The sequence below is a fragment of the Oncorhynchus tshawytscha genome, linkage group LG08 (assembly GCF_018296145.1).
Source record: "Oncorhynchus tshawytscha isolate Ot180627B linkage group LG08, Otsh_v2.0, whole genome shotgun sequence".
In the NCBI taxonomy this organism is placed as follows: domain Eukaryota; kingdom Metazoa; phylum Chordata; class Actinopteri; order Salmoniformes; family Salmonidae; genus Oncorhynchus; species Oncorhynchus tshawytscha.
In genome coordinates, this window is record NC_056436.1 from 69,514,497 (window position 1) to 69,532,205 (window position 17,709).

General features: G+C 40.8%; 2 protein-coding genes across 3 annotated transcripts; one reads left to right on the forward strand and one right to left on the reverse strand.

The window, feature by feature from the left end:
• The first annotated feature begins 4,740 nt into the window (after positions 1 to 4,740).
• LOC112257076 (aristaless-related homeobox protein) lies at positions 4,741 to 8,602 on the forward strand. Its single transcript, XM_024430653.2, has 5 exons — positions 4,741 to 4,938; positions 5,089 to 5,425; positions 5,580 to 5,625; positions 5,783 to 6,048; positions 6,427 to 8,602. The coding sequence occupies exons 1-5, from the start codon at positions 4,764 to 4,766 to the stop codon at positions 6,584 to 6,586; spliced, it is 984 nt and encodes a 327-aa protein (XP_024286421.1). The 5' UTR covers positions 4,741 to 4,763; the 3' UTR covers positions 6,587 to 8,602.
• A 2,304-nt stretch (positions 8,603 to 10,906) lies between these two features.
• Positions 10,907 to 16,715, reverse strand: fam199x (family with sequence similarity 199, X-linked). Of its 2 annotated transcripts, XM_024428970.2 has the most exons (8): positions 16,342 to 16,715; positions 14,816 to 15,000; positions 14,479 to 14,698; positions 14,234 to 14,386; positions 13,989 to 14,150; positions 13,589 to 13,849; positions 12,165 to 12,354; positions 10,907 to 11,122 (listed from the first exon to the last, which is right to left on the reverse strand). In XM_024428970.2, the coding sequence occupies exons 2-7, from the start codon at positions 14,983 to 14,985 to the stop codon at positions 12,178 to 12,180; spliced, it is 1,143 nt and encodes a 380-aa protein (XP_024284738.1). In that variant the 5' UTR covers positions 14,986 to 15,000; positions 16,342 to 16,715; the 3' UTR covers positions 10,907 to 11,122; positions 12,165 to 12,177. The 2 variants fall into 2 exon arrangements, with proteins under 2 accessions (XP_024284738.1, XP_024284737.1); XM_024428969.2 differs by having other exon boundaries at positions 10,907 to 12,354; positions 16,342 to 16,714.
• Positions 16,716 to 17,709: the final 994 nt, after the last annotated feature.

The window sequence follows — 17,709 nt, forward strand, 5'->3', positions numbered from 1 at the left end:
TGAATTTGGCATTACAAAAGACATGTCAGACATTACAGGGAAGAGAAGATATTACTTGTTAGATATTACTGCACTGTCAGAGCTAGAAACACAAGCATTTCACTACACTGACAATAACATCTGCTAAACACGTGTATGTGACCAATAACATTTTATTTGATTTTGAAGACTGAACAGTGGTAGAGTGGTGGTCAGTAGATTGAATGGGGCCACAGTTTTAAAAAATCTTTTGAATTGTACATCAACAGAAAATAACTTGTTTTCCAGTCTCCGAGCAAGATGTCAGAATTTCTTCTCTTCCACCCGAGAAACCAGAGTCACCCCTTCTCTTCCTATTCTCTCAATACACATGTACACTTCTCCGCTTAACTTCTTCTGAAAAGTGAACAATTCAGGGCTGAGCACATTCTGTCCTTGTTTGTCACAAAGACCCAGATCCCAGAGGTGTTTCATTGACTGCCACATGGGCTAAATTGGGCGGAGCTGTAACGGCTATTGATGGTGGAAGAAGAGGAGGACCAAGGTGCAGCGTGGTATGTGTCCATATTTATGAAATGAACACGGAAATAACAAAACTAACAAAGAACGACCGAAAACAGTTCTGGCTGGTGCAGCCACACAACAGAAAACAGAAAATAATCACCCACCAAACACAATAGAAAACAGGCTACCTAAATATGGTTCTCAATCAGGGACAACGATTGACAGCTGCCTTTGATTGAGAACCATACCAGGCCAAACACAGAAATAGCAAATCATAGAAAAACTAACATAGACAACCCACCCAACTCACACCCTGACCATACTAAAAGAAAGACATAACAAAAGAACTGAGGTCAGAACGTGACAGGAGCACCGCTATGGTTCTGAGCAATGATCCAACAATCGATCCAACTTTACTTGGAAGCATTCTTCTTTGGCCAAGTGTCAACATAAAGCAACGTGGTTTGCTATTACACAAGAGAAGAGACATCTAATGATGTAAACCCTTATGACCACACCGATTTTTTAAATATTCATGTTTTCACTGTGTGATCAAGTCTTAAACATAGGGTTCATTCGTGTGGATTAAATATGATCGCCTAAATCTTACAAATATAGATTTAGAATGCACCTTAGATACTTTTCCACATGGTGTACTACTGCCATCCAGTGGAATAAACCACCCGATCCGTTGTGAGGCTTCTTTTTCTCCCTGAGAGGAACATCATAGGACAAATGAATTACATAATCTGATAGAAAATGGTTCAGACGGGTTAGTTTTGAACTTGTTGATTTGAAAATCAAACATGGTGATGCAGTGCACATGCAGATGGCACATGCAGACACACACACACACACACACACAACATTATCCTCACTGATTCATATTATGTCAAATATCCCCTCCAGTGGCATGTTAATTCAAAAATATGATTTGCATAAGTGAAGCCATGCTGGTGCACATTCCCAGAGTATTGCCCAGATTAAACGAATAGGACCTGGGCATCATCAAAAAGACTGCTTGGTCAATTAGTCAGTCTGCATGCTGCCATTTTCTAAGTTACAGCTAAAAGCTGTGCAGCAGGGAAGCAGGCTATAGCTGGCTGACCGAAGGACAGGCTGGCTGGGATTCCAAATCGATGTGTGTGGCAATATTGACACCCTGTGTTTGCGTAAGAAAGTGAGAAATTGAGGTTTGGAGTTTCAAATAGGATCCTTTCCTGGCACTTCCCTACTAATAGTTACTGTCATAAATCATGAAGAGACTGATCTCCTGTACATTTATCAGAGCCCCCTCCGTGCTTCAATTTAACCACATTTACACCAACTTGTGGGCTGGCTTCCATATGCCTGCCTCCTCATTGATTAAATTAAATTAGCTGATTTTCACATAGTCCTGATATTAAATAGCCCCAGGAGAGTTTGGAAAGTATCTATCAATGTGGGTTTTGAATAATTAATGACATTTTTCTGTGCAAGTGCCACTATTGCTTGGACTGATTGGTGCTGTAATGGACAACAATCAGTCACAACATTTTGAATTCTGCACCAAAGAGCAAGTAAGCCTGAGCTTATGAGCCTATGTGAGAATCCTGACTCTCCAAAATCTCTCTGCAGCACTGTAGATGTTGATGGAGAATGCCGCAATGATGGAAACCTCTGTCCTGCCACTACCAGCATGACATAGCGTGCTAAGGTTAAGCAAAAATATTTTAGAATAAGGCTGTAACGTAACAAAATGTGGAAAAAGTAATGGGGTCTGAATACTTTCCAAAAGGCACTGCATGTGGTGATGAAGGCGCAAGACATTTAAACAGCATCTCTTCAACCTCAGGAGGATGAAGAAATGCACCTTGGCCCCTAAGACCCTCACCAACTTCTACAGATGCACCTTCAAGAGCATTCTGTCAGGCTGTATCACAGCCTGGTACAAAAACATCTACAGCACCTGGTCTTACACAAAGGCCAAGGAGATCATCAAGGACCTCAGCCACCCGAGCCGTGGCCTGTTCACCCTGCTACCATCTAGAAGGCAGAGACAGTACAGGTGCATCACAGCTGGGACCGAGAGACTGAAAAACAGCTTCTATCTCAAGCCCATCAGAATGTTAAACAGTCATCACTAGTCAGCCTCCGCCCAGCACCCTGCCCTGAACCTTAGACACTATCACTAGTCAGCTACCACCCGGAACTCCTACTCCTTTGCCAGGTGCAGACCCACCCGGCAAAGCACCCCTACAACATGACGCTGCCACCCCGTGCTTCACGTTTGGGATGGTGTTCTTCGTCTTGCAAGCCTCCCCCTTTTTCCTCCAAACATAACGATGGTCATTAGGGCCAAACAGTTCCATTTTTGTTTCATCAGACCAGAGGACATTTCTCCAAAAAGTACAATCTTTGTCCCCATGTGCAGTTGCAAACCGTAGTCTGGCTTTTTTTAATGGCGGTTTTGGAGCAGTGGCTTCTTCCTCGCCGAACGGCCTTTCAGGTTATGTCGATATAGGACTCGTTTTACTGTGGATATAGATACTTTGTGTACCTGTTTCCTCCAGCATCTTCATAAGGTCCTTTGCTGTTGTTCTTGTATTTATTTGCGCTTTTCGCACCAAAGTACGTTCATCTCTAGGAGACAGAACGCGTCTCTTTCCTGAGCGGTATGGCGGCTGTGTGGTCCCATGGTGTTTATACTTGTGTACTATTGTTTGTACAGATGAACATGCTACCTTCAGGCGTTAGGAAATTGCTCCCAAGGATGAACCAGACTTGTGGAGGTCTAAAAATACAATTCTGAGGTCTTGGCTGATTTCTATTGATTTTCCCATAATGTCAAGCAAAGAGGCACTGAGTTTGAAGGTAGGCCTTGAAACACATCCACGGGTACACCCCCAATTGACTGAAATTACGTCAAGAAGCTTCTAAAACCATGACATAATTTTCTGGAATTTTCCAAGCTGTTTAAAGGCACAGTCAATTTAGTGTATGTAAACTTCTAACCCACTGGAATTGTGATAAACTGGAACAGTGAATTATAAGTGAAATAATCTGTCTGTAAACAATTGTTGGAAAAATGACTTGTGTCATGCACAGTAGATGTCCTAACCCACTTGCCAAAACTATAGTTTGTTAACAAGAAAATTGTGGAGTGGTTGAAATGGAGTTTTATTGACGCTAACCTAAGTATGTAAATGTCCGACTTCATTTGTATTGCTAGATATTACTGACTGTTGGAGCTAGAAAACATAAGTATTTTGTTGCACCTGTGATAACATCTGCAAATCTGTGTAGGCAACCAATAAACTTTCATTTGATCAAAATTACTGTTCAGACAAAGACAGTATGACGACGGGCTAAAACTGCTTCTCTAATAGACATCCCTTATCACACTTTTAGGTGATGTCATGGTTACGTTGACTAACTAAGCTCATGCGTAAAAAACGTCATAGGGTCTAACGGTCGTCTCACGGCGAACTGCGCATGTGCAGGCCGTCAAATCAAAGGCACTCGTTCGATATAAAGTTATATACGTGTCAGTTTGTCACTTTTACGAGGTCGGAGTAACAACGTGCTCAACTACTTACGACGGCTCGAATCTTGGTTGTGCCTTTAGAGTTAGAGAAAATTAACAACTAAGGAAATATTTTTCCATTCTGTCTTTGATTCTCCAACATCAAACCCCTGCCTGGTCTGTTTCGCAAGCGTACCCGGAAGTCTCGCAATGTTGCGCCTCTGGGTTTACAAACTGTGGTTCAGTTATCTTTTTCTTTCCACATTGATTTCCACAGGTGGCCACTAGAGTGCACTCATCTCCCATCATCATTGAATGTAATTTAGTGGTATAAAAATTCAAATTAAGTGTAATTATTTTATATGGTCAGTAAATTGAAGTCCTTCAAAATAAAATAATTCAGGACCAATAAACAATTATATGACCTATCAACCCCCATTACAAGGATACAGCTACAGTTATTACAGCTACTGTTATATTGCTAGAGCTGATACTAAAAACAAATTATATTAATATTGCTAGTAGTATTACTTATTTTTGCTCATTCATGGTAAAGTAGGGCTATCAATCTACAAATTCACAAACAACTGGACATAAAGTCTTCATCCTGCCTATCCTGGCAGATGGAAAAGTAAAGATGCTAATGACATTGACAACCCTACAGTGATGAACCAATAGAGAGGAGCACAGCTTCCACTATTTGAGAGCCAATGCTTTGTTCACATCTAACTCTTCTGTCAGAGTACCTCAGAGATCTCATCCGTAGTGGACAGAAATGAGTGAGAGGGCTGTAAGGTGGTCTCCTAAACCACAGGATTGGGAAAAGAAGAACCATCCTACAAACCAGAAGTCATCACATGGGCTACAGACATTTACATTTTCATCGTCTTATTTGATTGATTCCATTCTGGGCAAAGATGCAACCAAAGACACTGGGATCGACAGAGGAGGTACTGTACCTAAACTAAATTTAGGGAAAATTGTCAATTAACTTTTGTAAGTGGCGCAGGGGAAATCGTTTGTGAATGGTGAAATTTCTAAAAAGGTGAAAATAATTATGTTACATGATAAATGACTAACTGTGCACATTTTCCAAGCAGTGGATACAATGGGTCCTACATCTCTCAAAGGGACTGAGAGTCAATCCAACAAGTCCAAGCAGATATCAGTAACACATCGTATTGCTCCTGAGGAGAACAAAAAAGCTACTTCACGGCTACAAGAAGATACCAGGATGGAGCTCCCAGTAAATACTAGTAGAGAGACAGAGTTGGGCTCCAGCAGAGACCCAACAGAGCAGCTGACAGCAGAAAGCCTAGATGGACACAACATCAACTCAAAGAAGCAACGACTTTATCGAACCACCTTTACTCATTTCCAGCTGGACCAACTGGAGAGGGCTTTCCACAAATCTCATTATCCAGACATTTTTGCCAGGTAATAACATTATGCTATCATTACTACTGGTTATTGACATTAGTAGTGGGGGTCTTGTTGCTATGTAGTATACCACATACCTCACCTTTCAATCATGTTTATTCTAAAAGACAATTCAAACTGTTCATAGATCAATGGCTCTTTATTTCCCTAGAGAAGAACTGGCGACAAGTCTAACTTTGACGGAGGCAAGGGTCCAGGTACACATACTCAATCATTTGTTTTTTCCCTTTATACTGTAAATGTTGGTCTTGGAGCTGATTCTTATTTAGTGTGAGGCTGCAACACATAGTAGTCAGACATGGATCCATCAATAGGCTCCTGACATTTCTCCACTTGCTACACCTGTGTGTCCAGGTGTGGTTCCAAAACCGCAGAGCCAAGTGGCGTAAGCTTGAGAAGGCTGGTGTTTTGAGCTTGGCCCCTGGGCTACCTCTAACCAACCCCCTGAGCCTGTACTTGGATGTCCCCCTGCACCAGGCCTCTATGGTGGAGCCATCCTGGGGGGGAACCCCACATACAGTCTCTCTATATGGGCCTGACTCTGTAGGAACCCTGGATATTGGCACTCTGGCCTGTGTCTCACTGTGTGGACATCCTCTTATCCATCCAAACTTCAGCAGGTAGTATATATCAGTCTTCTGTTGAGCCGGACATATGTTACGTAATGTGTAGCGATTAGAATTTGGATTTACTCAGTGGCTGAACTAAAAAACACTTGCATAGCTACACATCTTGGTAATGGTTAAGACAGACTAAACCCAACCCTAACGCCATGTGAGAGATGGGACTATGACAAATTAAAACACCAAATGCAATATACTACACTCTTAGAAAAAAGGGTTCCAAAAGGGTTTAGTCTCCATAAGGTTCTACCTGGAACCAAAAAGGGTTCTCCAAATGGTTATCCTATAGGGATAGCCGAATAACCCTTTTTAGGTTCTAGATAGCACCTTTTTTTCTAAGAGTATAGGAACCTGAAGTTATCTTTATCTCCTAAGGTTTTTAACTGTGATGAATCCTTCCGGTAACACTCCAACCCTGATGACCAAAGCTACCAGACCATCCCAGACCAGACCAGCTGCCATACTGGGTAATGACAGGAGGCTACTGCCCACACCAAGCAGTACTCTGTCCACAGACAGTAGTCCAACAGATTAAGGGACATTATCCAGTCCATCTTGTCCATGCTTGGTTTATATTGGTGCAGTGTTTTGTTAGCTGAATGTCAGCATCATCAGATTCAGTTCAAATGTTTGTAGTTTGTCCTGTATGATTTATTGATTTAGTATTTGTAGTTTGTCCTGTATGATTTATTGATTTAGTATTTGTAGTGTGTCCTGTATGATTTAGTATTTGTAGTGTGTCCTGTATGATTTAGTATTTGTAGTGTGTCCTGTATGATTTATTGATTTAGTATTTGTAGTTTGTCCTGTATGATTTATTGATTTAGTATTTGTAGTTTGTCCTGTATGATTTAGTATTTGTAGTTTGTCCTGTATGATTTATTGATTTAGTATTTGTAGTGTGTCCTGTATGATTTATTGATTTAGTATTTGTAGTTTGTCCTGTATGATTTATTGATTTAGTATTTGTAGTGTGTCCTGTATGGTTTAGTATTTGTAGTGTGTCCGGTATGATTTAGTATTTGTAGTGTGTCCTGTATGATTTATTGATTTAGTATTTGTAGTGTGTGCTGTATGATTTATTGATTTAGTATTTGTAGTGTGTCCTGTATGATTTATTGATTTAGTATTTGTAGTGTGTCCTGTATGATTTATTGATTTAGTATTTGTAGTGTGTCCTGTATGATTTATTGATTTAGTATTTGTAGTGTGTCCTGTATGGTTTATTGATTGAATGTAAAGATGTTGGACATCTTACAAAATACCTGTACTATATACAGTGGGGAGAACAAGTATTTGATACACTGCCAATTTTGCAGGATTTCCTACTTACAAAGCATGTAGAGGTCTGTCATTTTTATCATAGGTACACTTCAACTGTGAGAGACGGAACTAGTGGCAAATACAGTACAGTGCATATGGATACGTATGTCTTTTTTCCAGGTTATGTTCATCCACAAATGATATTGACCAAGCTTTCAGATAACATTATTGACTTTGTTAAAAGGGATCGAGACATAACAATCACTCTAGTTGATGGTCAATCAAAACGTCCTTCAAATGTCTTGCACACAAAAAACACAATTTCAAAAGCAATAGACCAGCTAACAATGGGACACCATGATTTGACAGATGAGTCCGTTAGGCTCCTCTAAACAATAGTCAGCTTGGATTTCAGGAGCAGCCTACCTGTCAATGGGAAACAATTAAGGCAATAAATGACTGCAAAGCTTCAAATGCCCGCTGAAATCAGATGGGAATGACTTCGGTCCTGCCTTAACAGACAAATAACACACATATTGTTGACCATTACTGTTCAACTAGCCATGCAGACCGGGGCCACTCAAATGTTTCATGGGTGATGAGACTGATGTTCACGACCCCATCTTGACTCAAGCGTATTTTCAAAATAAACTTTACTCACCCTATCTGCTCTAACTGATATCATCAGCACTAGTGTTCCTACATTATGTTCTCTTAAAATAAATACATGAATGGAAGTGTATTGCTTCCGATAAGGTTTGTAAACATTGCTGGTGTGCTTAGTATTCAGTAAGAAGCACAGGGACCAATTTGTGGCTCTGATTCACCTATTCTCTTGGATGGGAACAAATACAACCATCAGAAAGGCAATGACGCATGACCAAATACTTGTTTCTGCAGGACAGTCTGTCTGTGTACATACACTACAGAAAACAGAAGGTAGCGGCAACATTGGCAGTAGCTTGTTCTCATACAGATTATTTTTTCAAGTTATGCAGACTTTGCCACCCTCAGCGCAATTCAGAGAAATAGTGGGTTCATCAGTAATGTATCTGATGCTTTTCTTGGAAAAGAGGATGTGGTGATTTGAAAAGGGACTATCCTTTCTCAGTAAGATTTCTATGTTTCTTTGTAAGTATAAATAATCACAAGAAGCTTATGCTCTGGCATCCTGTTTCCTGCCACTGAGTTGCCCTGTTATTTACATCAGTTCTTCATCATTTCTTGCTCCATAAATTGTATACTATTCAATTGTTTGGGCCAACAGAGAATTGATTAAAAAAAGACATTACATTGTGTTGCAGTAGTATTGTCGATGGCTCAATTGTGCAACGGTCCCATTCCCTGTGGCAGCCATTCTCAGACCGTTTTTGCAAGGTAGTTAACGTTAGCTAACGCTAGTTGCTGTACCTATGCCAAAGCGTTAGTATTTCACCACCCATAGTTTGGCCTCAATCTTATTTTTTAAATGTCCAGCCAACCTTTAAAGGAATTTTATTTTCATGACTGATCAAAACTCATTTTTATTATAGCTCTCTCTTGTCCCTCTGCCGCAGAACAATACATGTCCATAAAAACGCAGTATCGAAACACAAAACATATATAGCATTTTGATAAATCGTGATACATGTAGAATCTCAATACATTTCTTATCGGCACCTAAGTATCGTGATAATATCGTATCGTGAAGTCCCTGGCAATTCCCATCCCTCCTACTCACCAGTATGCCTGCTAGTTAATTACAGTGAAAAGCACCTATATTGAAATCTGCACCTGCTTCCAATTAACTTCAATGTTAATTTAAAACCTCCCATCAAAAACTATGGCAGTGGAATAATGGGATATACCAAAGATAACCTACTATATTGACAAGACAGCCAAGTAGCTGGTCTAACAATGGAAATACATGTACACAAAGATAGAAGGCAGGGGAGATCAGGTGGAACCATTCTAGCCAATTAGACGACAGATGCGCGTGTGAACAACAGGCGCATCTAACTTACAGTCGTCGTTTTTCTCAAAGTGCCCGGAATGCCACATGCATCCACTTATATCAGTACATTCGTAACAGCCTAAACATTACAAAACGTATATTCTATCAGATAGGGCTGATGTAAATCGACTCTCCCTCATAGACCTCCGTACAAAAAGGGCTTATCTCACAAAGACAGATTTTGGGTGGAGTAAATCATCTCGCTTCGTCTCTTCCTCTTTTTTAGTTTTTTTATTTCACCTTTATTTAACCAGGAAGGCAAGTTGAGAACAAGTTCTCATTTACAACTGCGACCTGTCCAAGATAAAGCAAAGCAGTGCGACACAAACAACACAGAGTTACACATGGAATAAACAAGCGTACAGGCAATAACACAAAAGAAAGAAATCGATATACAGTGTGTGCAAATGTAGTAAGATTAGGGAGGTAAGGCAATAAATAGGCCATAGTGGCGAAATAATGACAATTTAGCAATTAAACACTGGAGTGATAGATATACTTGCTATACCTTATTCCAATTGCAGACAAAAATAACCAGATTTGATTGAGTTTCAGACATCAATTTCAGGGAAATAGGTCTCTAAATTCAGATAGGCTACATGAACTATTACTCCCTTGATTAACATCGTATCAAGCTAAGTTTAATCAGATCATTTAGCATCCACTGTTTTTAGGTAGTGGAAGTGGAATAGACATTTTTTTTAGGATCCAATCAATATGATATGGCACCTCCATCACCATTACAGTCTAGCTGAGTATGTGCTTGTATCTCTTCCAGATAACGCTAATGGAGCTAAGCAAACACATTTCTAATGTACCCTGGACAGTGAGGAGTCACTAACACACTGATTAATCACAGATCAATTTCATTGCTTTCATTCACACACTATCTTCCCCTTTAGAAGGGTTGTGTCAGTTTAAACCTATAATGTATTTCTTCTAATGCATTACCTATTGACCTTCAGTCTATGACAGAGGAAACTGATCTGCAATGAAGCTCAAATGATGAACGCCTTAGCCATTGCAAGCTGTTACACAATGACATACAGTATATTAGTCTTAAGAAATGTCAGCCCCAGAAGAAACCAGTTCATGTAATGACTAAGTATAGGCTAGTAAAATGAAATGTGCAATAGTCATTTATAAACTGGGGGGTTTGAGCCCAGAATGCTGATTGGCTGACAGCCACGGTATATCAGACCATATACCACAGGTATGACAAAACATTTATTTTTACTGTTGTAATTACGTCGGTAACCAGTTTATAATGGCAATAAGTCACCTTGGGTGTTTGTAGTATATGGCCGATATACCACGGCTAAGGTCTGTATCCATGCACTCCGCGTTGCGCATAAGAACAGTCCTTAACCGTGGTATATTGGCCATATACCACACCTCCTGGTGCCTTATTGCTTAAATTTAGCATGTCTTTTGTGAATACATTTATATTGAGGTGTAATTCTAATTTGTCTGAGATTCTGTAAATTGCCATTGTAACAAATATTGGACATTGCAATTTGCATTGCATAAGCCAATCAAGAAGTAATTTATCCATGGATATATTTCTCTAATGAAAATGAAAAGAAACGTCAAGGAAAATATGATGCGTCAATGTCAATTTATTTCTCATTATGCGTTACATTACTATTGAGTACATCACACAGAAACAGTTCTGGTTTGCGTCTGTTCTGCAACACTATTTCCAACACCTCAGTCAGGTCAGTAATACATGGTTGTGGTATATACAATTTATAATTGGACTTCCAAAAAAGAACCAACGAAAACGTCCCATCTTGGTCCGTTGAGCTTTCCTCCCTAGAATGAATGGTACAATATACACAGAGATAGTTGTTTTATTACAATTCATCACTTTCATTCAAAATAAAGATCTACTCACAATATCTAGTTGATCTATTATATTGTTTTCAGAATTACTTTAATGCGTAACTTTATACAGGGAAAAGACAAAGCGAAGTAAAGCTTCTTCAGGTAAATACATGTTCTAATGTACAGCAGTTAGTGTTAACTGTTGAAGTTGAAAGAGTAATGAGTTCTACAGGACAGGATCAGTAGCCAAGGAGAGTAAGCCAAGACATCATGAAATACCTTCCCATTCAAAGACAATACAGTCATACTGAAGTTTCATGTCATTCGGCAACATAAAAATATCTCCTGTGTGCAATGCAATGGATATCTGCATTATTTTACACGTCATGCTCAACCCTAGCCCCCATGCGCAAAACACAAGAAAAAAACTAAAGATTTGTTAGCGGTGAACACTGTGTTACCATGTTGCATTTATGAATGTGTAAGCCTTCATATTTTAACTTAAAGGGAAGACTTGATGCAAAAACTGTTCTTTATGATTAACCGCATTTATAAAAAAATATTATTTTTTTTAAAAGCGTTTTTTAAGCACTTATCACTGTTGCCATTGAGTTACAACTTCCCATGCAGTGACTCAGTGTTCCATCTATGCCTTCAACATTAAATGAACCACAGAATTAGGAAGTTAAACCTCATCTTAAGATACATTTGGTAGTTTTACTTGAATACTCATTCAATATTAGTGCTCAGTGCTTTGCCTCAGCAGGATCATACTACCAATGTTTATAGATTAATGACAATCAAACTTTTTTTTTTAAAGAACAAAAAAAAGAACTAGATTCTTCAAAACAAGGTGCTTCATTTAAAAATAATAATTCTGTGCAGGTGTCCAATTCTAAGGATATAAACTAGAACTCAAGAATGGTCCCAATAGGGCAGCTTTGCTTCAATGTGAATGGGGCTCTAGGATGTGGGACCAGCTGTGATGTTAGCGGAGGACGTTATTGTGAGGCTTAGAGGGAACACTGACTCATTCATTCTTGTCACATGAAGACGTCCACCACATCTTCTCCATGGTCCTCCTCCTCGGTGACTTTGAGTGACAGCACCTCTTCATTGAGGAACAGGCCACTCAGCCTCTCCTTGCGGGCCTGTCTCTGTTCCTTCAGCTGTCTCTTACGCAGGGCTTTCTGCTGCAGTTTCCTCTGCTTAGAGCGTTTCTTCCAACACAAATAGGACAAGAAGATAAGCAATGTGTGGCAGTGGCACACCAAGCACACACACACACAAGAGAACAGACAGCACACCAAGCAGTGCAAAACAAAGGCTCAGGCTACAGGTTCCATGACTCAAATGTAGGGTAATGTTTTTCACTTGAGGCAGGAGGTCCATTTTCCATTATATCTGGTCACTTCATCCGACAGTAGGTCACCTACATATTGAGAATATTTCCCTGTTATCACTGTGCAAAACTGTAGGAGTGTGTACATATCAAATAGAAACCCATTTGAATACCTCATGTAGAGTAACGCGCACCACATTGACGCCATATGGAAGTGATTGCAATAATAATGCAAGGAGGAATACATACATTGATGTCCCAAAGTATTTGGACAGTGACATATGTTTGTTTTGGCTTTGTACTCCAGCACCTTGGATTTTAAATGACTATGAGGTTAAAGTGTAAACAGTGTCAGCTTTAATCTGAGGATCTTTTCAGAATATGCTTCTAAACACTTCTACATGAATGTAACCTCAGTCATTGTATCATTTCAAAGCCAAAGTGCTGGTGGAGAGCTAAAACAAACTGTCCAAATACTTTTGAACCTCACTGTAGCCTCCCAAGTGAACGTTCGTTCCTTGTGTTTTTTCAAAATACAGGTCTCCCCCTACCTTGTCAACATCCTCCGTTTCAGTGTTGGTTTATTTTTCCACTTGTCTATGCCTCCCATCCGTGGGTTAGTAGCTAGTATGCTAGCACAGTTTAGCATTTTTAAGCTAACAACTCAACCAGGCAATAAATTACAGGAAGAAGAGGGAAGGAAGATTACTTAATCTAAATACTCATCTCTTTATTTAAAACCTATTTGAGGGAGATTAAGCTAGCAAAACATAAAATACTGCGTAATACTAGATAAAATTTGGTTTTTAATTACGCAAGATGCTGTTGGCGCTGGTAGATACTTTCCTCTCCTCTGAGCTTCCCTGTCGAGGGAGATGTCCAAATCATTGGTCCATTTTTCTAGGGAGGATACCTACTTCTGTCTGTTTTTATTTAAAGCTCAGGTGCATCCTGTTTCCAAAGATCATCCTTCAAGGCACTGTATGTTGTTGATTTCAGTCAAATTGCAATTTCAATTTTAGTAGCGGTTTAATCTGTAGGTATGGAAAACTTGAGGAGCTATTCAAAAGCCATAGTGAACTTCAACAGTCAGAGTGAAGTCCCTGCCTTACCTTGGAGTCCCGGATGCGTTCAGCTGCACTGGACAGGTTCCCGTCGCTGTGGGCACGGCTGATGTTAGCTGTGCTGCAGTTGGACGTGGAGTTGCCGGTGGAGCCTGTGGATCCGGTGGAGCTGCTGGCACTGCTGACCAAGCTAGCATTACTGCTGCTCACCCCACTAGTGCTAGCACTGCTGTGGCCACTCCTCTTCCAGCTGTCTCGGGTGCTGCTGGGGCGCTGCCGCGGACTGTGCTCCCGGATGTAGTTCCTCACCTGGAGGATAGGAATGTTAAAGCTTCAGGTTCAACTTACATCTGAAAAGTTGTACTATTTCTTTAGATGTGAATACACTGCACAGTGTCACAATCCAATATTTAAAAAAAAGTGTGTACCATATTTGCTATTCACTCACCTGTTTCAGTTTCTCATCCGTCAGGCAGTTGAGCTCAATGATGAACTCGCTGTCTGTGGGGGATATCTGTGCACACGGGTCAATGATCTTGATGATGTCCAACTGCTCTCGTAGCCCCATCTCTGTGCTGACCTTTCTGCTTAGATATTCAATATATTCCACCTGACAGAGAGACAAAGCCTATAACATCTGCAACCACTGCTTTACAATTCTGGCATTGTGAATTTGAGAGCTGGTCTCCATACCTGTTCATCATTGGTCATAGCACTCCAAGGGAGCTCATCCAGATTTCTATGTGGTTTGGTCTTTCTCTTGGAGGAGAGGCATGGGGAGCTCGGAACACTGGGTATGATGTCAGAGAGTACATCACTTCCACTGGTTATGTCACTTCCAGGCAACTGTGGATAAACAAAAAACATTAACCCAAATGGAACAACTACCAACATAACATAAATATTTTTGTCAAGTTATCACATTGGGGGGCACATACCTGCCACTCAAATTCGCTGTCTGACCAGTCCCAGTAAGTGCTGATAGAGGAAGACACGTCGCTGCAGACGCTGCCCTCCGGGAACAGGTCAAAGGAGGTGAACTCCTGGTCATCCAAAAGGGAGTAGCAGTCCTCCTGGTCCCCCACAGAGACGGAGGAGAACAGCTCCTCACTGCATTCAGAGCTGGCCACACTGGTTCCACAAGACGTCAGGTTCCATCTGAAAACAGTCAACAAAAGCAACATTTTGGTGTGGCTAGTTTAGCCTGTTCCACTACCGTCTTGCATTAAAAAGTGGAATGCAAGTCAAAAACAGGTAGCTAGCCATCAGCCTTACCTGTTACTATGTAAGCGGCGCAGTTGGTCTGTCCGGTGACAAGAGGATAACTGACAGCCAAAGTCACTGACATCCAATGTGCCCGTCTCACTGATGTTCCCTCGCTGAGACAGAAGCCGTGGAAAGGGCTCCTCTGGAGAGAGGAACTTTTCATAAAGAGCCTCAGACATTTTCGTTTTCTCCACCTGAGAAAAACAGTGGGAAATAAGTGTAGTTAGAAAATGTTTTATAGGTAGCTAGCTAGCCAGGGAAATGTTAAACAAGGCTCTTTCCACTTGGATAATTAAGCAGATTAGCTACCTACCTACACTACATGACCAAAACTATGTGGACACCTGCTCATCAAACATCTCATTCCAAAATCATGGGACTTAATATGGAGTGGGTCCCCCCTTTGTTGTGATAACAGCCTCCACTCTTCTGGGAAAACTTTCCACTAGATGTTGGAGCATTGCTGTGGAGACTTGATTCCCCAAGTTGTAGTATGCTGTAGCATTAAGATTCCCTTCAAAGGAACAAAAGGGCCAAGCCCAAAGCATGAAAAACAGCCCAAGACTCATCATTCCTCCTCCACAAAGGCAGGTAGTGTTCTACCGGCATTCGACCAAACCCAGATCCGTCAGACTGCCAGATAGTGAAGCGTGTTTCATCATTCCAGAGAACACATTTCCACTGCTCCAGAGTCCATTAGCGGTGAGTTTACACCACTCCAGCAGTGCTCAGCCATGGAAACACATTTCATGAAGCCCCCAATGAACAGTTATTGTGACTGTTGCAACAGGCGATTTTTACTCACTTACAAGCATCAGCGATCCCGTTCTGTGAGCTTGTGTGACCTACCACTTCTCTGATGAGCCATTGTTGCTCCTAGATGTTGCCACTTCACAATAACAGCACTTACAGTTGACAGGGCAGCAATTCGACAAACTGACTTGTTGGAAAGGTGTCACATTTAAAGTCACTGAGATTTTCAGTAAGACCATTTTACTGCCAATGTTTGTCTATAGAGGTTGCATGGCTGTGTGCTCGACTTTATACACCTGTCAGCAACGGGTGTGGCTGAAATTTCCGAATCCACTCATTTGAAGCGGTAGACACATTTTTTTGTGCATAGTGTATCTGAGATTGGCTGGCAACACAAATTAACTGGCAGCGTAGCGACTAGCGGTCTGTTAACAAAACATTGCTAACACCGGCTAACTACCTAGTTAGCTAGCGTCCCCAGCAAGCTTCCGAGTTAGAGTCAGTTAACTAACAAGGTACAGTAGATGGATAACTTGTCAATTTCAAATGTTAACATGTTACATGCTAATGATCTAGCTAGCTAGTTATTTTGGGAGAAAAATACATCATTTTGAAGGCAAACAACGAGGCCTCGCTAGCTAAATCCTCCGCGAAATCGAAAAGGCAGAGAGTTAACATTAGCTGGCTTGTTCGATATAATAATCAACTCGCTAATAATATGCCCAACATTATTTGCCACGGAAGACCTGGACTGGTCGAAAGAAGTTCACCAAACAACAAACCTGCAGTTGTTCAGAGAAAAACAGTTATTTCCTCCTCCATTTGCAAACACTACGCAACTCCGCAATCACACACGTCAATTCGACGCTTTGAAAACGACTGCGCCCCCTTGCAAGTGAAAATAGGAAGTAAGATGGCATGTCATGGAAAAGACTACTAGAAGGACAGATATCTGTTTCATTGTTCTATTTCGCCGAATGTATAAATCTGGAGCATCCACTTGGCGTTTCCAGAGGAAGCAAAGAGGTCGGCAGTGGGAGAAGATGAAATTAGATAGATTTTAGCCGACAGTCTGAAAATGTTCTCATCGATGCAACATTTAATCTCAATACAACTTTCTGTTATCCAAACTATAAAACTATTACGGACATAGTGGACTAAGTTTTGTAGACTTTACCCTTTGCCAAAATACGTTGTTTAGAGTGCAAAGGCTAATTGCGTTATTGCGCACTTCAGAGTGGGCGTGTCCTAACGGAAATATGCAATTGAATGCTAGAACGCGCCAATAGGCTCTCGCTAGCTCGTGCTTGGCTCTGCCCACCTCCTAGTTTGTTTGAACCCCTGATCCATACTTAATGAGAGACTGAGTTGGACCCCTTTGACTAATAGAAATACAAGGCAGTTAACCCACTGTTCCTAGACCGTCATTGAAAATAAGAATTTGTTCTTAACTGACTTGCCTAGTTAAATAAAGGTTAGAAAACGTTTTTTTTAATTGCTAAAAGGCAGTGAAGTCGAAGGATTTCTATATCCAGGAGAGAGGGTCTTCAAGGAGGGTCTTACAGTCTCTGAAGGCCCTCCTTACTGGTGTAACAGGGTTATATTGGTGATTCCCCTTGCCACTTTATTGTTAAGCCAATGGGTTTTTTGGTTTGAGTTTGTCTTGCCTTCACCTACTCAACATGGCATCTTATTGGCTGGTTTGCGTAGTTTGCTTACGAGGGGGGATGTTCCAGTTAGAATCGTCCCAGTGAACAAGCACCAAACCAGCGGTAAGTTGGTGGTTGCCAAGCACTGTACATCAAAAGTGATTTTTATACTCTCAAGTGATGATTTAAATGTACAATTTATATCAAATTGTTTGTAGATGTTATTCGAACATCACACATAAGATGCAGCGGTTTTTGGAGAATATTTGTTGTGCATTTTGTTGTGAAGAATTCCCGCCAGTACTAGCTAGCAACTTACTGTGTCTGGTGGGGGTGTTCATATATTTTGTACAGTGCGTGAGTGCAGAGTTGGATGGTGAGACGTGCAATTTTGTGCCGTTACTAACAGGTACATTGTTAAAGATATTATATTGTATATTGTAATTGTATTCTTTTGGTAACTAGCCCAGTGAACAAGCACCAAACCAGCGTGCGTGAGTG

What these genes read in the sequence shown, in the direction of transcription:
- LOC112257076 (XM_024430653.2), top strand. Translation starts at nt 4,764, where the DNA reads ATGAGTGAGAGGGCTGTAAGGTGGTCTCCTAAACCACAGGATTGGGAA. An exon ending in TATCCAGACATTTTTGCCAG is followed by an intron (nt 5,426 to 5,579) that starts GTAATAACATTA and finishes TTATTTCCCTAG; the next exon opens with AGAAGAACTGGCGACAAGTC. An exon ending in TGACGGAGGCAAGGGTCCAG is followed by an intron (nt 5,626 to 5,782) that starts GTACACATACTC and finishes CTGTGTGTCCAG; the next exon opens with GTGTGGTTCCAAAACCGCAG.
- fam199x (XM_024428970.2), bottom strand. Translation starts at nt 14,985, where the DNA reads ATGTCTGAGGCTCTTTATGAAAAGTTCCTCTCTCCAGAGGAGCCCTTT. An exon ending in CGCCGCTTACATAGTAACAG is followed by an intron (nt 14,699 to 14,815) that starts GTAAGGCTGATG and finishes GACTGTTTTCAG; the next exon opens with ATGGAACCTGACGTCTTGTG. An exon ending in ACAGCGAATTTGAGTGGCAG is followed by an intron (nt 14,387 to 14,478) that starts GTATGTGCCCCC and finishes GTTTATCCACAG; the next exon opens with TTGCCTGGAAGTGACATAAC.